This window comes from Sarcophilus harrisii, chromosome 5 (assembly GCF_902635505.1).
Source record: "Sarcophilus harrisii chromosome 5, mSarHar1.11, whole genome shotgun sequence".
NCBI classification, from domain to species: Eukaryota; Metazoa; Chordata; class Mammalia; order Dasyuromorphia; family Dasyuridae; genus Sarcophilus; species Sarcophilus harrisii.
The window spans coordinates 94810282-94826443 of record NC_045430.1 but is presented as its reverse complement, the minus strand read 5'-3'; the positions used below and the strand labels follow the sequence as shown (position 1 = coordinate 94826443).

Sequence of the window (16162 nt, the reverse complement as noted above, 5' to 3'; positions counted from 1 at the left end):
ATAAATCAGACCATTTAATAAGACACTTTTATTCAAGAGTATTGCTATCAATTCCTCAAAAGAAATTTCAATCTCAATTAGAGCCTGATAAGGCAAAACTGTCCTGCTTTCTATTAAATTGGAAGATAGAAGAAAAGTATCTTAACTTTTCTTAACATGTCTCTTCATCTGTAAAAGAGAGACAAATAATAACACCTACTTCTTATTGTTGTTATGAGAATCAAATGAAAATTATAAAAGTGCTTGAACATTAAAATATTATATGCTAGCTACTATATGGATTGTCTATATCAATAAATATTAGGTACCATCTATATGCCAGACATTAATAGACAAAAATGTAAGACTATGTGATCTCAAAGAGGGCATTACATTCTATCTTGAGAGACAATATTCAACTCTATACATATATGTAGAATGTATGGGAAATAAATGTGAGGATGACACTGGCAAGCCAGGAACGATTGGGAGAAGCGTCATTTAAAATAGTACTTGAATCTTGGAGGAATTAAAGAATAGTAAGAAAGGGAGGTGAGAAGTAGACAGAGTAAAATAGTAGAAGCCAGACCTGTCAGATTTTTAGATGACATGAAGTTAAGCAAATATGACAGTCAGAATACAAAAGATGCTGACAGGCTGGGTTTAGGTGAATAGGTGAGGTAAGATAACATCCAGTAGCAATAAAGGTAAAAGTCTAAAATTTTAGATTCAAAAAAATCAATCTCACAGGTACAAGGTATTAGGGAATATTGCTAGATAATGGTTATTGTAGAAAATACCTGGAATTTCTAGTAGAGTCTAGTTCAAATTAAGTCAGCAATGTCAGAGAAAACAGATTAATATGATCTCTGACTTCATTAATAGAAACATCATGGTTGCAAAAAGGGAAGTGATATCCATTGCTATTTTCAGTCATTGTTCAGTCATGTCTAGCTCTTCTTGACCTCATTTAGAGTTTTCTTGGGAAAGATACTTGGAATAGCATTTGCCATTTCTTTCTTCAGCTCATTTTGCAGATGAGAAAAGTGAGGCAAACCGGGTGAAGTGATTTGCCCAATTTCACAAAGGTAGTATCTAATTCTGGATTTGAACTAAAGTCCTCCTGATTCCAGGGTGAGCATTCTGTCCACCTTGTCATTTAGCTGCCATAGATACATAGATACATATATAGATATAAATATGAATAGATTCATGTGCTATATACATATATTATATACAATTACATGTATGAGTACATAGTTTCATATAACCAAGTATCTATGTAAAACTATAGTCATATATAATGTGTATATAGTATATAGAGAGCTACATATATGTATATAAAATATAGCCTTCATGTACATGTATTTATATATGTAACGAACTATGAGGTAAACTACACACATGATTATGTAACTAATATACATATATATGTTTCTGATATAAAATTATACATATAACTATAATTATGCACATGTAACTGTATATGATTTCTGACTTCATTAAATATCATGGTCACAAGAAGGGAAGTATAATGTATATTATTATTCATCATACATATAATTACCATTATATACAAATACATTATACTTTCTGATTATGTATATGTAGGTGTATATAATACATATGCATATAATGACAGATATATACACTTAAATAAAATACTTCCTTGTGTCATATTTCTATTAATGAAGTCAGAAAGCATATCTCCTTGTTTTGATACTGTAATGTGTGTATACCCACAGGCATATTTGAATATGTTTATGTATACACATTTGTGTATATACACATAAATGTCTATATATACAAACATATGCATATGTTTAGGTTATATATAATTATGTAGCTTTGTAGATATGTATACAGATATACAGTATATGTATAAATGAATACCTAAACTTCTTATGATCACCATGCTAAATCAAAGATCATGTATTATACTTTCCTGTATGTATACATATTTGTACATGTTTGTAATGTATTATGTATGTTTATGTGTATACACATACACACACACACACATATATCAGACATCTAAATTACTATGTCCAGTTCTGGGTTATACATTTAAGAAAGAGCTTTGGTAAATTATACTCCATCCAGACAAGAACGACCCAGAACTGTGAGGAAACCAGAAATCGTATTGAAGACAGGAAGGACCAGCCTTGAGAATAAGCACAAAAGAGGAATTTTACCAACAAGTCTTTTCAGGAAACGGTTTGCAGCGAGTGACTTCCTTCTCTCAGACTTGGTCTCTCTTTGCCACATTTTCCCCATGAAAATCGTTCTAGTAGAAGGCGCGAGCCCTCCCAACCCATACCACCTCCGGACACATTCCTCCCTCCCCTAATTCACGTTGGCCTTCCTCAGTGAGACCGAAAGAAAGCTTGGAGGAGCTTCTCTAGTCTAACTAGCTCCGGCTTCAGGGTCAAAGTCCAGACAGGGTGGATTGGAGTCCTATGATGCCCTTGCGGCAGTTACCTCTTCAGAAATATAATGCCCTCCGCCTTTAGGTTGCCAGGGTTACAAAAAACGTTATGTTTTTCTTCCAAACCTGCCAGTTGCAGCTCTGTATCTAAAAGCTTCTCTGTAGTCTAGAAAGAGGAAAAGGATCGGAACTGATAAAAAGGGACCCTTTTGGTTCCATCATGATAAAGTTTTGGGGGTACATAAAAAAGAAGGCGCAGTTGTCCTCTTCCCCTTTTGACCCAAGTGAGAGGAGTAACAGCATCAAGGGTACAGGGAGTAGCAGCAACGTCCTTACTACCCAGAACGCCCCAGGATATTGCATCCGGTATAAGGATCTGGGCAAACTTCACAAAGCTGCCTTCCTTGGGGATCTGGCAAAGGTGCAGCATCACCTGCTATTCAAGAAGCAGGACCTGAACAAGAGGGATAAAGAACACAGGTGGCACACAGGAGCTGAAAGGCTGGCTACAGTAATGGGGGTGGGATGGATGAAGCATGGGAAAGGACAGATGAGAGGAGGGAAGGGGAAGAGATCAGCATTGTTCACATTCTCCTGGCAAAGGGGACAGAGGATACTTATCTATATAATTCTGAGTATCTCCTTGGTATGTTGTGTATGGTGTTCTAAAGAGGGAGTACAAATAAAATCAAATGAGATATAACAAAATGCCCAGCAAAATATGTTAAGTACTTTGCAAATATTAAAGTATTCTACAAATGTTTAGAGAAGTAGTGGGCTTTAGTGGAAGGCCAGGTGGCCTTGAAGCATTGAGAATCTTTAATTTAAGTTTAAGGTTTAAGTCTTGTCTATCATAAAAGGGTAGTAAAGACCCCAAACTTTCAGGGCTCTAAGAAGTAACTTTTGGAAGACTATATAGTCTTTCAAATTGCAAAGACGGTTTTAAATTGTATTGAGAGAGTCCCCTTATCTGGGAGTTCCACATAGCAGTGAAATCAAAGATTTTGTCCTGTTAGCTCTTATGTTGGTCTGCTTCTCATCTAGTTTCCCAACAGGAAGGAAGTCCTGAGATACTAAATATTACTTAGCTTCTCCAGATGGGTGTATGTTGTTTGAAAGGTAGTGGAAGATATGTCAGTGTGTACCTTTTGCTTACTTTTTTAGAAATTTGGGGATTAACTCAGCCTTCTAAAATTAGCAATCTGGGAAACAGAAAAAATTGACTATAATTATAATTATAGAAATTAAACACTGTGAAAGTAGGTTTCCATGTTAATAACTATGTTTTGAATTGTCAAAAGATTTCCCCCCCCCCCAAAAAAATGGAGGAAAGAAACTTGTTTTAGTTGGTGGGCAACAAAAAAAGGCCTGGGTGTTAAATCTTTTTTTGACAAATCTTCTAGGTTTGAAAATAATAAAACTATATCCTGCAAAAATCCAATTCAAAAATAATTTCAACAGACAACTCCATGTACTAAAAGCAAAAGATGTAGAAGCATGACTCTCCCACAATCTTTGTGTATGTCCTTGTTTAAGTAATGATGTTCACATTACTCACTAGGTTGACGAGGAACTACATGATTTTTCTCCCCACCCTCAGCTCCACCCCAATGATAGTATTTTCTCTTTTCTTTATTGTATTAATTGTATTAATTTTCAGTATACATGAATTTTCATAGTAGAAAGTAAACTTCTTGAGAGTTAAAGATTATTCAAAGGGGCAGTTTGTGAAAATATAGAAAAGGAAGCAGTGATATTTGAGAGGGTCGCAAAGGGATTAGATAAATTATCAAGTATGATTATGATGGAGTATTATGATTCTATGAGAAATGATAATCAGAGTACTCTCAGAGAAACTTGTAAAATTTTCCACAAGCTTAAGCAAAATGAAATGTACTATATACAAAGTAATAGCAATGTTGTGGGATGATCAGCTGTAATTGACTATGCTATTCTCAGCAATACAACAATCTAAACCTAATCTCAGGAATTTAAGATGAAAACTGAATATAGATTGAAGCATACTTTTTAAAAAAAAACTTTGTTTTTCTTTTGTTGATTTTTTTTTGAGAAGTGTGAGAAGTGAGATCTAAGTTTTCTTTTGCAGGATTCCTTTTATGGAAATATTTTGCATATTTTCACATATGACTTTACAATGTGGGGAGGGTGGGGAGGAAGGGAGAGAATCTGGAACTCAAAGTTTTAAAAACAAATGAAAAAAAATATTACATATGTAATTGGAGAAAATATTAAATTAAAAAAGAGGAAAAATATGTTATCAACAAGGCAATTAAAATAGCTAATGTGATCTTAGGCTTGGTTTTTGTGTATAGAATTTTGGTCATAAATTCCTTAAACAGTTCCATGCTTGTGATGACCATGTTAGTACCCTGGATACCTTAAAATCAGCCAGAGTCAGGAACAGCAAAAGTCACTAGTCTTTATTCTTGGTCTTTAGAAGTAGGATTGAATTGGATGGACACAGAATCTCCGTGACCTCCTTCTTCCTCGTCTACCGCCAAAGTCTCTCTGGCTAGTCTTACTCCACCCCCTAGTCTCTCCTACAATCCTCTGTATACACCAATTATTGAGCCAGCATAGGATAGTGTAAAGGACCATTTTCCAAGTATATGCTTATAGAGTATTGTCCAATCAGTAATTAGCCTTAAGTGCTCAGTTGTCCGGACCTCAGTGCATAAACTCAAAGAGTTTCAACCCTCTACACATGCTTAAGATTAAAATGAAATGAAAAAATAATGCAGGCTATCTAGCATAACAAAAATGGATGGATTTTTTAAAACATTTATTATGTGCTTATTATGCATCTTACATGGTACTTAAGAGCAAAGAATATACATTTTATTGTTTTATTTTCTTAAATTGAATTGAATTTTACCTAAATTTTTCAAATTTAAATTTAAAATTTACTTAAATTTTACTGGTGTTAATTGTGCAGGAAAGATAAGCCCTATTAGCCAGAAGCAGAAGCTGGGAAGACAATATTCTTCCAGAAGGAAAAGGGAAGCTAGAACTTGAAATGGGAGAGTGGGGAGTTATTCAAAAACACAGATTTTTTTGAAATTGGATTGGTATGGTAGTCTGGATTCAGGCAACTAAAGGTAAAAATTCACTTATACACTAAGTTCCCAGGGTTGTATTGTGAGATCTAGTATGATCAAAAAGAGGGTAGAAGTTTATGCAACAAAAGGGGAAAACCGATAAATTTTAAAAATATTTCCTTAATAAAAGCATAAAAAATAGGCAGGGATATAGCCTTAGTTCATCTAGATTTAGCACTTCTCCTCGCCTCTTGGAAATATGTCTTGTTGGAAGGATGTGTTGACAGAAAGGTTAAAGCTAGGTGTGAGGGGCACTTTCTTGTTATGGAGCTTTGTAACTTCAAAACAAGAAAGCAAAATCAGCTGCTTAATCTCTATTGCCATTGAGTCTTTAGGGATAGCTGTAATGATTTTTAGTTGAGGGTAAGGAGGTGAAACTACCTCATCTTACGTGTCAGGGACAGTACTATACATATATGCCATTCCTAGCATAAGCAAGAGTAAAATACATACACTCACACACACACAAACACACCACATATATTATCAAAGTTTCAAATTGTTAGGGTTAAATTTTTCTTCAGAACAGGTCAGAATTTTATTTCAGTTGTATATAGGTTATTATTATAATGAGCACTGAGAGCAAATATAAATTTTACAAAATGGCAATAATTTCTCCATAATAAATATTTTGAAATTCTCACAGTGTTGATAAATGTTACTATATTAAAAAGTCTAATTACATTTATATAATTTTGATAGTTCATAATATAATAATAATATAGATATATCATTATATAAATGATGAGAGTGTAATTGTTTTGTAATGTTGCAGTCTGTTATTTTGTTACAGAACACCTTTGCACCTAGCTTGTGCTAATGGATATCCAGATGTTGTGTCCCTCTTAGTGGAGAAAAAATGCAAATTAAATATTTGTGACAGTGAAAATAGATCTCCTTTGATTAAGGTATGCTTAGTTATAAACTGCATTCTATGGAGATATCCAAAAATTAAATCTTCAGCATATAAAGTTGCCAAACTTAGAATCTCTTTTATGTTGTATTAACAGGCAGTACAATGTCAGCAGATAGAATGTGCAACTATTCTTCTAGAAAATAAAGCAGAACCCAACCTTGGGGATATCCATAAAAATACTGCCCTTCACTATGCTGCTTGTGGACATAACATATCACTTGTGAACAAACTGATTGAACATAAAGCCAACATTGAAGCACAAAATAAGGTACCTTTCCATTTAAAAAAAAATTCTCTTTTCTTAAAAAATAAATTTTTACTTAGCAATCACAGTTATATCGATTTAGAAGTAAATTGGTTCTTCGAATACAACTAGTCCATCTCTTGTATTATGTATGCAAAAATTGAGAATCAGTGACCTTTCCTAAAGTTACACCAAAATATGAATCTGGATTTTTTAATTTCAAATGCAGAGTTTTTCTACTGCAGTACATAACCATAAATGAAATATCAAAGGTATTAATTACAAATTCTTAGAAAGAGATCATGCAAATTGAATTCATTCATTTAGAGAAACTCATTTTATATTAATCCTTTTTTTAATTTTTCAACCACTATATTTTCAACCATTTATTTTCAAACCATTGTATTTGGGGACTAAGAACACCAGAAATGGCTCTGTAATGTAAGTAAATTATTTAAACTTTTACTTATATATTTTTAAAGATTTTTGCCTTTATGAATTCCAGATTGTAATTCTGACTTCAAAATACAATTGTATCTAGAACTTGAAGATTATCTACCAAGATCCATGCTAAATCAAACACTAATTATAAATGGATAGATTGCAAAACTCAGCAGCATTGTTACTTACTAGATGGTATACTGGACTTCTGGTCAGGAAAAGATAGGTTTACTAATGCTTCTTCAAGACTTTGTTATAGAAAAAAAAGTTTTACATGTCATTTTAAAAGCAATAAAGATTTTAATAGCTAAATATCTTTAAAATTATTTAGTTGGGGGTTTTATATACACAATGTCCAAGTATCTTGATTTTAAGGATATATAATCAAGACATTTCACATAGACCCATTATTTCATTGGTATGTGTACTCACTTCTGGTTTGGTACATTTGTGTGTTTGTTATTGTCTGTTGCCAAACATTTTGTCACAGGCTAAACTTTGAACAGACACATTTCATTTTTCTAGTGTGATAGCACTGTTACAGTTCATGCTGTTGTAGCAAAGCAAGAATTGCAACTAAGGTAGAAAAATCAGGACTTTTCTCCAGGGCAGGTTAGAGGACACTGATAATGCAAGTATTACTTCAGCAAGTAGAAATGGAGAATGATTAATTAGTGAGAATATTCAGATGGAACAATTAATAAAAAAAAAAAAGCTACTAGATAAGAAATGTATCTCTCACCTTCCAGATAAGCTTATATCCTATTTAACTATACCTTGATTGGTTCCCCAGCAACAGTCTTATTCACAGATGTCTTATTTGGTATTTGAGGCTTTTAGGAGTCATCACATAGTTTTTCTATGCAATGGTGTTTGTGTTCTGAGCTTTAGAGACTTTCCATTGTCCCTCCCCTCCTCAACTAAATTTATCTTATAGTCAGGATACAAGAGGCTGATGCCCTTTTCTGAGACTTTAGGACATTTTCCCAGAATATCAATATCAGAAAATTTGGTTCAAGTAAATAATTGCTTTATTCTGGATAAATTAAAATCTCTTTCCCTGTTCTAAAATGCTTTCTCTGCCATGGCAAAGCAAAGAGTTAGTTGGATTATGAGGCTCTTTTTTCATTCCAGTTTCAGACCTAAATTAGCAAGGGACTGTCCTTTATCAGATTCATTCTATTATAACAGCATTTGAGTCCAACTTTCATGGAGGCATTTTTATGACATTTTTGCATTAATGGTTTTATAGGATGGGCACACACCACTTTTACTTGCTATTACTGAAAATAACCCAGAAATGGTAGCCATTCTGTTGAAGAGAGGAGCAGATGTGAATGCTTCAGATAAATTACAGAGGTAATTCCATTAAATTTAAAATTGTGTTAAACTTTAAAAACTAAGAGTCACTGGCTCTTGAAATATGTTTTATTTTCTTTTATCCTTCATTCAAAATGTGAATAATTCTCTTAAGGAAGACAGCACCCATGTTTATTTAATCCTGCTTCCTTCATGGCTATAATCACCCATTTTAGATATGAGATTCTGCTTATTTGCTACAACTCATTCTCTTCAAATAAGCAGAGAGAAAAAGAAAGAAAAAAAAAGGAAAGAAAGAAGTAGGGGGACAAGTTTTATTTTTTCCCTATAGAGATAGATAAAAATCCTTAAATGTGAAGTTATTTTTCTTATTTCAGAACCGCCCTTATGCTTGCTGTTGGTGGTGAACCAATTGGTATAGTCAATCTTCTCCTGCAATATGATGTTGATCTCTCCTGTCAAGATATTTATGGATTGACAGCTGAAGAATATGCTACATGTAGTGGTTATTCAATGTTAGTGTGCTGTTTCAAAACCCTAATCATATTTTGCAATCTATTATTTATAACTAATTATAATTTAATCTTTTATAACTTATTATTATGAGCTACAGACTTTAAATACTTATTGTATCCACTTAATATTCTCTGAATGTTAAATTTTTCAAAACACATCTAATGTTGAAAATACTATTAAATTAGTAGGAATTATAAACAATAGAACATAAAGAGTAAGAACCCAGAGAGTGCTTTTATATATTAAACTGTAAAATGAATATTAGCAAAAAAAGCAAAGTTAGAAATTCTAGGGGCAGGTGGGTTAGCATCATTAGCTGCCATTGATACTGTGTTTGGTATCAATTGGTATCGATTGTTAATCGAACTGATTGAAGAAGATTTATATTCAACTGTGTTTAGTATCAATTGATATCGATTGTTAATCGAACTGATTGAAGAAGATTTATATTCAGGTCTTGCATTATCATCTTGCCTTAAATATCCTGGCAGTGTTTGGGGTTAAACTCTTTAAGAATAAATAGTCTTGGATAGTATGTTTCCTTAAGGTATTCACTTGCCAGAAAACTGAGTTTCAGGAATTAAATAATTTCTTCTAGAAGTAACATCTAGCTTCTCTTTGGTGTGACAGCTAACTTTCAATAGAGATAATTGTTATAATGATTATAAATGCTAATTATATTGACAGTACTATATGACTTGCAAAATGATTTCCTATGCACACAATTTAGAAAAATAGGTAACAATATGCAGTGATCAGCAATCTTACCAAACTTGGCATATATGCTTTTTAAAACAATGAGTTCCCTAAAAAATAATTTCATTAATGAAATTAGAGAAAGACTGAAAACACGGAAGGATAAAATGATATAATGGATAGAGAGCTGGGTTTGGAATCACAAAATGGATTGATGTTTTCCTTCTACTATATACTGGCCATATAAAACTATGTGCCAGCCATTGTGCTAATTACCTTGCAATTATTATTTTATTTGATCCTTACAACAATGTTTCAATTGAGGAAACTGAAGTAAAATTACTTACCCAGGGCCACACAGCTAGTGTCTGAGATTGAATTTGAATTCAAGTGTTCCTGACTCCATTGTGTCACCTATAGGGTCCAACACTTTTAAAGATAAGCTGCTTCTCGAATTCCTTCCCAGGTCTCACAGGATATAGTGACCTTTGAACTTTATGTATTACTTTATACTTTATGTATACTTTATACTTCTATGCTCAAGATATATTCTAGTTATTTATATTTGAGTAATGTGCTTTCTGAACTGAAAGTTTCATGTAACCTAACATATTATTCTGGACAAAGGAAGCAATTGGCAAAATCAGGAATCTTCTATATTTTCATTTCTCATCTTTCCTTATCTCTCTTCTCTTTTGTCTCTCTTTCCTCTTTCTTCTTTTGTTCTCTTTCTGTCCCTCTTCCTTCACCCTTAAAGTTGGTAGGACTTTGATATTTATAGGGTGTTGGTGTCTTTGAACTTTTATTCTGAGAATTAGACAGTATTACTTATTTATTAATTTACATTCAGTTCAACATATTCTTATAAATGTTCTTTGTTTTTTTTTAATGAGTAGTCATCATGAATTAATTTCTCAATATAAAATTCAGAAGAACCTTAAGAAATCCATTTTTCCTGGAATGAGCCACTCAGAGAGGATTTCTGCTATTAAATTTTCCTAAATGGTTCTACCACAATCAAAGAAGGTAAGAAAAGTGGTATCATTTTTTAGGAAATGAAATTAGGTTTTACATTAACATATGATTTTGAAGTTATATTCTTTTTCTTCCTCTGTGTTTTTAAAGAAAGAAAAAGTTGGTTCATTGTGTGTCATCATGCTAAGGAAAGGTTCTTCAAAATCATCATCAGTGACATTTTCTGATATCTGAAAACAATGTAAAGAATTCTGTAAATTTATTAATTTCTGTTTGATTTTCAAAAGTATAAGAATTCCTCAGATTTATATTCTCCAGCATTTCAAATGTCTCAGGACTTCATCAATGTGGATACTGTCTTCATGCCCTAAAAGGTGGCTTTTTTGTGTTGCTCTTATGCATCATCTTTCATTATAAGCCCCTCCAAATTGGGCCCATAGCTTGCTAGGGCATATTTGCCAATCAGAATAATGTTGAAATACTTATCAAGGAAAATGAAAGTGCCTTCCTTTAAATAACGTGTTTAATTTTGAAATTTTCAAGGTTTGTTTTCATATATATAGTATATACATCTGCATATTAATTCACTTACTATTTACTAATATTTAAATATTATTCTATTTAGCATTTTATATTTCATTTTCTTAGATTGTCATAGTCAAAGAATTAGTCCCTTAGGAGCCAAAATTCTTTAGTTGGAAGGACTGAATATTTTAAAGAAAGTACAAATGTACATCCTAAATTTAATGGATCTTCCTTCAAATTCTCTTAAGATTTTTCTTAACTAACACAATTTTCCAAGAGCCTGACTAAAAGTAGAAAGGAAAATTCATTGGAAAAGATTATAGCATATCATTCAATTAGTCAAGGAACATTTATTAGCTTGCATGATTGCATGATTCTAGGTCTGATTGATTTCCAAAAATAAGAGGCCTATAAATTCGCACTCATATATTTTGGCTTATCCACCCATATCTAGATAGAACTATATTTACAGTACCCTGAGAAGTTTCTGATATATGTCCTCCACTGCCACTGGCTTGAGTTCCCACTAGTTGTGTTCTCCCCACTGCTAGGTGCTACCAAATCACATCCCAGTTCAATTAACCTAACATTGTTTAGCTTTTATATAACGGCATTTATTTTTAAAATTTAATGATAGTAGAAGTATAAATGATGCTCTCCAGTACCCAAAGGAGGACATACTCTTAACTTAATTTCTACAGAGGATTGGTCCCAACAAGATTGCATTCAGATACATTTGATTATTAGCTGAGGGTTTAAATTATATTGGCTTGGATCTATAAGGTAACTCCTGAAGGTTACTCTTACTGGGCTATCTACAAAATACGGCTGGAATCTAATTCCCAGATTTCTGTGGCTCACTTTTCTGATGTCCAGATTAGTCTCCTTTCCCCAAAAGGAAAAAGAAAAAATGAGCCAAGATCCTTCACAGAACCACAAGACCTCAGAACAAAGAACACCCCAAGGCCTTTCTCTTTATGGCATTGTCTCTCACTACATATTAGGAGTGAAGGATTCATCAAGATCCCTCTGAGACAAACAGACTTGGGTGAAGCTGTCTTAATCTTTTTTTTGAAGAAAATCCAAGTTTCAATTATGTAGACAACCAAATAAAAATAATAAGACCTTCTAACCATATGGTTAGCATGCTGTAACTAGTTAAAGAATATCTATACATGTTTCACAGTCTCTACAAGGCATTTTCTAGAAGCAGGAATATTCTACAAGTAGAATCTCCAGTTTTGTCTTGTGAAGAAATTGCACTATTAAGCAAAGCAATGGAGTGTCTACAGGTTACCACACTTTTAATACAGTTAACTCTTTCATGTTTCAACTTTCTTCATCACATTTTCAACATATCAGAATAAGAAATAGGAGTTTTTTAGGACTTTTGTGGAAGCTGCAAACCACAAACAAAAGTCAGCAAATGGCATTGCTATAATAAAATACTTAAAACATATTTTACACTAAGGTATTATAAATACTCCATTAAAAAAAAGAAAAAATTTCATATTTTTTTCTCTGCTACAAAGGCAGACAAAAAATTTTACTCAGATTTTTCAGACTATGGTGGCTGTATGTCCCTAGCCTCTATAATGTGGAAGCGATAACTGTTTACTAATAAGATACTGATTTGTTTTTTCTAGACTCAGTTTTCTCACCCAAGAATTAATTATATCATTGGAAGTATGGATCTAATCCTTATCTCAACACCAAAAATTAATAAGTATCTGATATTTATATGAGTATAAGAATCATTCCAAAACAAAAATCAAAGGTGAGGAACAAGCACTTCTTCAAAGAAATTAACATCGATAACTACATAAAAAATTAAAATCTCTAATATTCACAGGAATTCAAATAAAAAGAACTCTAAGCTGCCATTTAACACCCATCAAATTGCAAGATAATCAAATATGACAATTCATTTTGGTGTGGCTCTAATCCTGGAGCAACTATGGCTTGATGCCACCTTTTTTTAAATGGAATAATTCATTAAGACATGCACAATTGTATAAATCTATACTTTCAGTTTTCTTACTGCTGGGACTTGTAACTTCTATGGAATTTATTAACAAGAAGGAAAGAAAATCAATATGAAAATAGTCTTAGAAACACTTGTGTGAAAGCAAAAAAAAAAAACCAAAAACCTCAAACTGGAAATAAACTTGACTTGCAATGATTGAGAAGATGAATAAAAAAATTATAGCATAAGAACATAATGGAATATTCTTTAATTATAACGATGTGAAAAAAATTTTTAAATGAGGCAAGATTTTAGATAGAAAAATGCAGTGTGAATTCAATGGAAACAAATGCCTACAATCATAGTAACAAATATACATGATACACGCAAAAAGAAAGATTAAAAATAACCTGAAAACAAGGACAAGAAGTGCTAATTTGTTAAGGTCAGTATGAACATATTTGAGGTTGGTCCCCCAAAAAAGAAAAATCACTTTATAATCTCTTGTCTTTTGTTTGATCTTGCACACTTTTTTCCCTGTTTATATGTTCTTATATGTTTAATTTTCTGAACCTGTCTGTGAAAATCAATTTTTATTTATTTTTTTTTTTTTTTTGCTGAGGCAATTGGGGTTAAGTGACTTGCCCAGGGTCACACAGCTAGGGATTGTTAAGTGTCTGAGACCAGATTTGAACTCAGGTACTCCTGACTTCAGGGCTGGTGCTCTATCCACTGTGCCACCTAGCTGCCCCTGAAAATCAAATTTATTAAAAGTGGGTAGTCTTGAACTTTTCAATAGGAATTAGTTTTTGTTTTTTTTAAAGAAGGCACAAGAAAAAACTCTTAAATGAATTCCTAGAATCCCTTTTATTCTCACTTGCCTGTGGAATAAGCATAAATGAATTCATTTACATTATTTAAAATAGAAAGTTTCATAGATATAGTTATTGATATTTAAGCATTTGCTAATTAGCAGTCACAATATATCAACGTCCTTTTTCATAAGGAAAGTTAAGAAGTTTCCTGGGGCAAGAATGGTATGCCAAGAATGGGGCAAGACCACCAGTATGATGGTGGTCACCATAATTTTCAGCTAATTCTAATTTCCAATTGACTCAAGTAAAATGAAGTCCATCCATTGCAAATTCCATCTTTGATAATCTGTATATGTGAGGGGAAAGGTGGGTGGAGCCAAAATGAGAGAGTAGACAGGATATTTCCTGAGCTCTTCCCAGTTTTCTTCAGAATCTATGCTAGATCAGTCCTCTGAATGGTCTTTGGAGTGACAGAACCCACAACTGGACAGAAGGAACACGGTCCAGCACAGATGCAATACAGAGAGACCCAATATGGGAGAATCTAGCAGAAGGCTCTAAGCCAATTAACACCATTGGCTACTCTATCCTGGTCCAGAAGGTCAGTGGATCAGTAGCCATTTGGGAGACACAACCACAGCAGGCAAATTGTGATCTCCAAACTAAAGCACAACAGGCAGGTCTTGGTCAAGCCCATCCAGTGCAGCAAGAAAGCCTGCAGTCCCAGCAGCCTCACCACAATAGGAGATCCCTATTCCTTTGCAAAAGAAGCTTGAGACAATCTCCCCTGAGCAAAAAAGCAAAAAGGGCTTTGACCTCAAAACTGTACTATGGAGACAGGATAGAATATAGCGAAGATAAAATGCTTACAGGAGAGCCTCAAAAAGGGTCTTAGAAGAAAAAAATAGGGGGAAAATGAGGGCTATGAAGAGAATTATGAAAATGTTTTGGTGGAAAGCTGATAACTTACAAACAGAAGCACAAAAATTGAAAACTAATTTATTGAAATGGAAAAATATACTGAAGAAAATTTTGGCAAAAATGGAAAACAAATCCTTAAAAAATAAAATTAGTGAAATTGAAAAAAAAAATAGAATTGGCAGAATGAAAAAAAATCCACTGAACAAAACTCCTTTAAAGGTACAATTGCCCAAAAGCAAAAGGAGGTTAAAAAAAATTTTTTTTTATCAAAATTAGGATTGGACAAATATAATCTGATGAGTTCTGGGTATGGAGCCAAGATGGTGGAGTGAAATCAGAAAGCTCCTCTGGCTCTCCTAGTTTCATGAAATCAATCCTTTGAACAGAGTCTGGAATGGCAGAAGTCTAGAAAAGTCTAAGATTAAATCCAGCCTCAGATATTTATTAGCTATGTTACCTTGGACAACTCAATCTGTTTGTCTTAATGAACCAGAGAGGAAAATGGCAAACCACTCATGGTCCGATGGACCACATGATCCACAGGGGCATGAAGAGATGGACACAACTGAACAATACTATATGAAAGAAGCTGTGCTGATGAGAAAAATGGTTTAAACAAGGAAGATACACCTGCCCTCAAGGGGCTAACTAGATAGATAGATAGATAGATGATAGTTGGAAGGGACTTAAGAATTTTACTCCAACTTCCCAATTTGTAAATGAAGAAATTCAGGCCCAAAAAGATGGGACTTACCTAAGGTCACACAAGTAGTTAATTGTTAGAAGCAGGATTTGAACCCAAATCTTCTGACTTCAGACAGGCTATTTTTACTGTTTGAGAAGCATCATGGTGTGTTCAAAAGATTTCTATATAAAGCATGCTGGCCACATCTTGTCAGAAATGAGAGCTATACAATGACATTGCTTTCAGGTAAGCCATTGCATACTTTTGTTTTGCTTCACTATTAAGGGGGAAGACTTTTATTTTAGTGGTATGGGATGGAGAGAAGAATGAGGAAGAAATAAAAGTGATTTCAAAAAGGAGAAAAAAATATAATGAAACTTTTTTAAATATGCATCAAGGTAACAATCAGGGACTTGCCTAACCTCTCCCCCAAATTGCTCAAAACTCCTTTAAGTACCCCCAAAGATAAAGTAGAACATTTTCCAGCTGAAGGAAATTTAGAAGACCAACAGAAAAAGTCTGAGGGTGGGAGTACAGCCTTTATTCCTGTACAAGCCATGTCAATACAGCCCTACCCAAACACAATTTCAGACCCAGCCCTTGTACGACCCAAACC

At 33.4% G+C, this 16162-nt stretch overlaps 1 protein-coding gene across 1 annotated transcript; it reads left to right on the top strand.

Moving 5' to 3' along the window:
• The first annotated feature begins 2233 nt into the window (after positions 1-2233).
• LOC100918488 (ankyrin repeat domain-containing protein 7-like) lies at positions 2234-13376 on the top strand. The gene is made up of 7 exons (XM_012551714.2): positions 2234-2887; positions 6320-6434; positions 6537-6710; positions 8380-8486; positions 8825-8962; positions 10556-10685; positions 12806-13376. The coding sequence occupies exons 1-6, from the start codon at positions 2628-2630 to the stop codon at positions 10659-10661; spliced, it is 900 nt and encodes a 299-aa protein (XP_012407168.1). The 5' UTR covers positions 2234-2627; the 3' UTR covers positions 10662-10685; positions 12806-13376.
• Positions 13377-16162: the final 2786 nt, after the last annotated feature.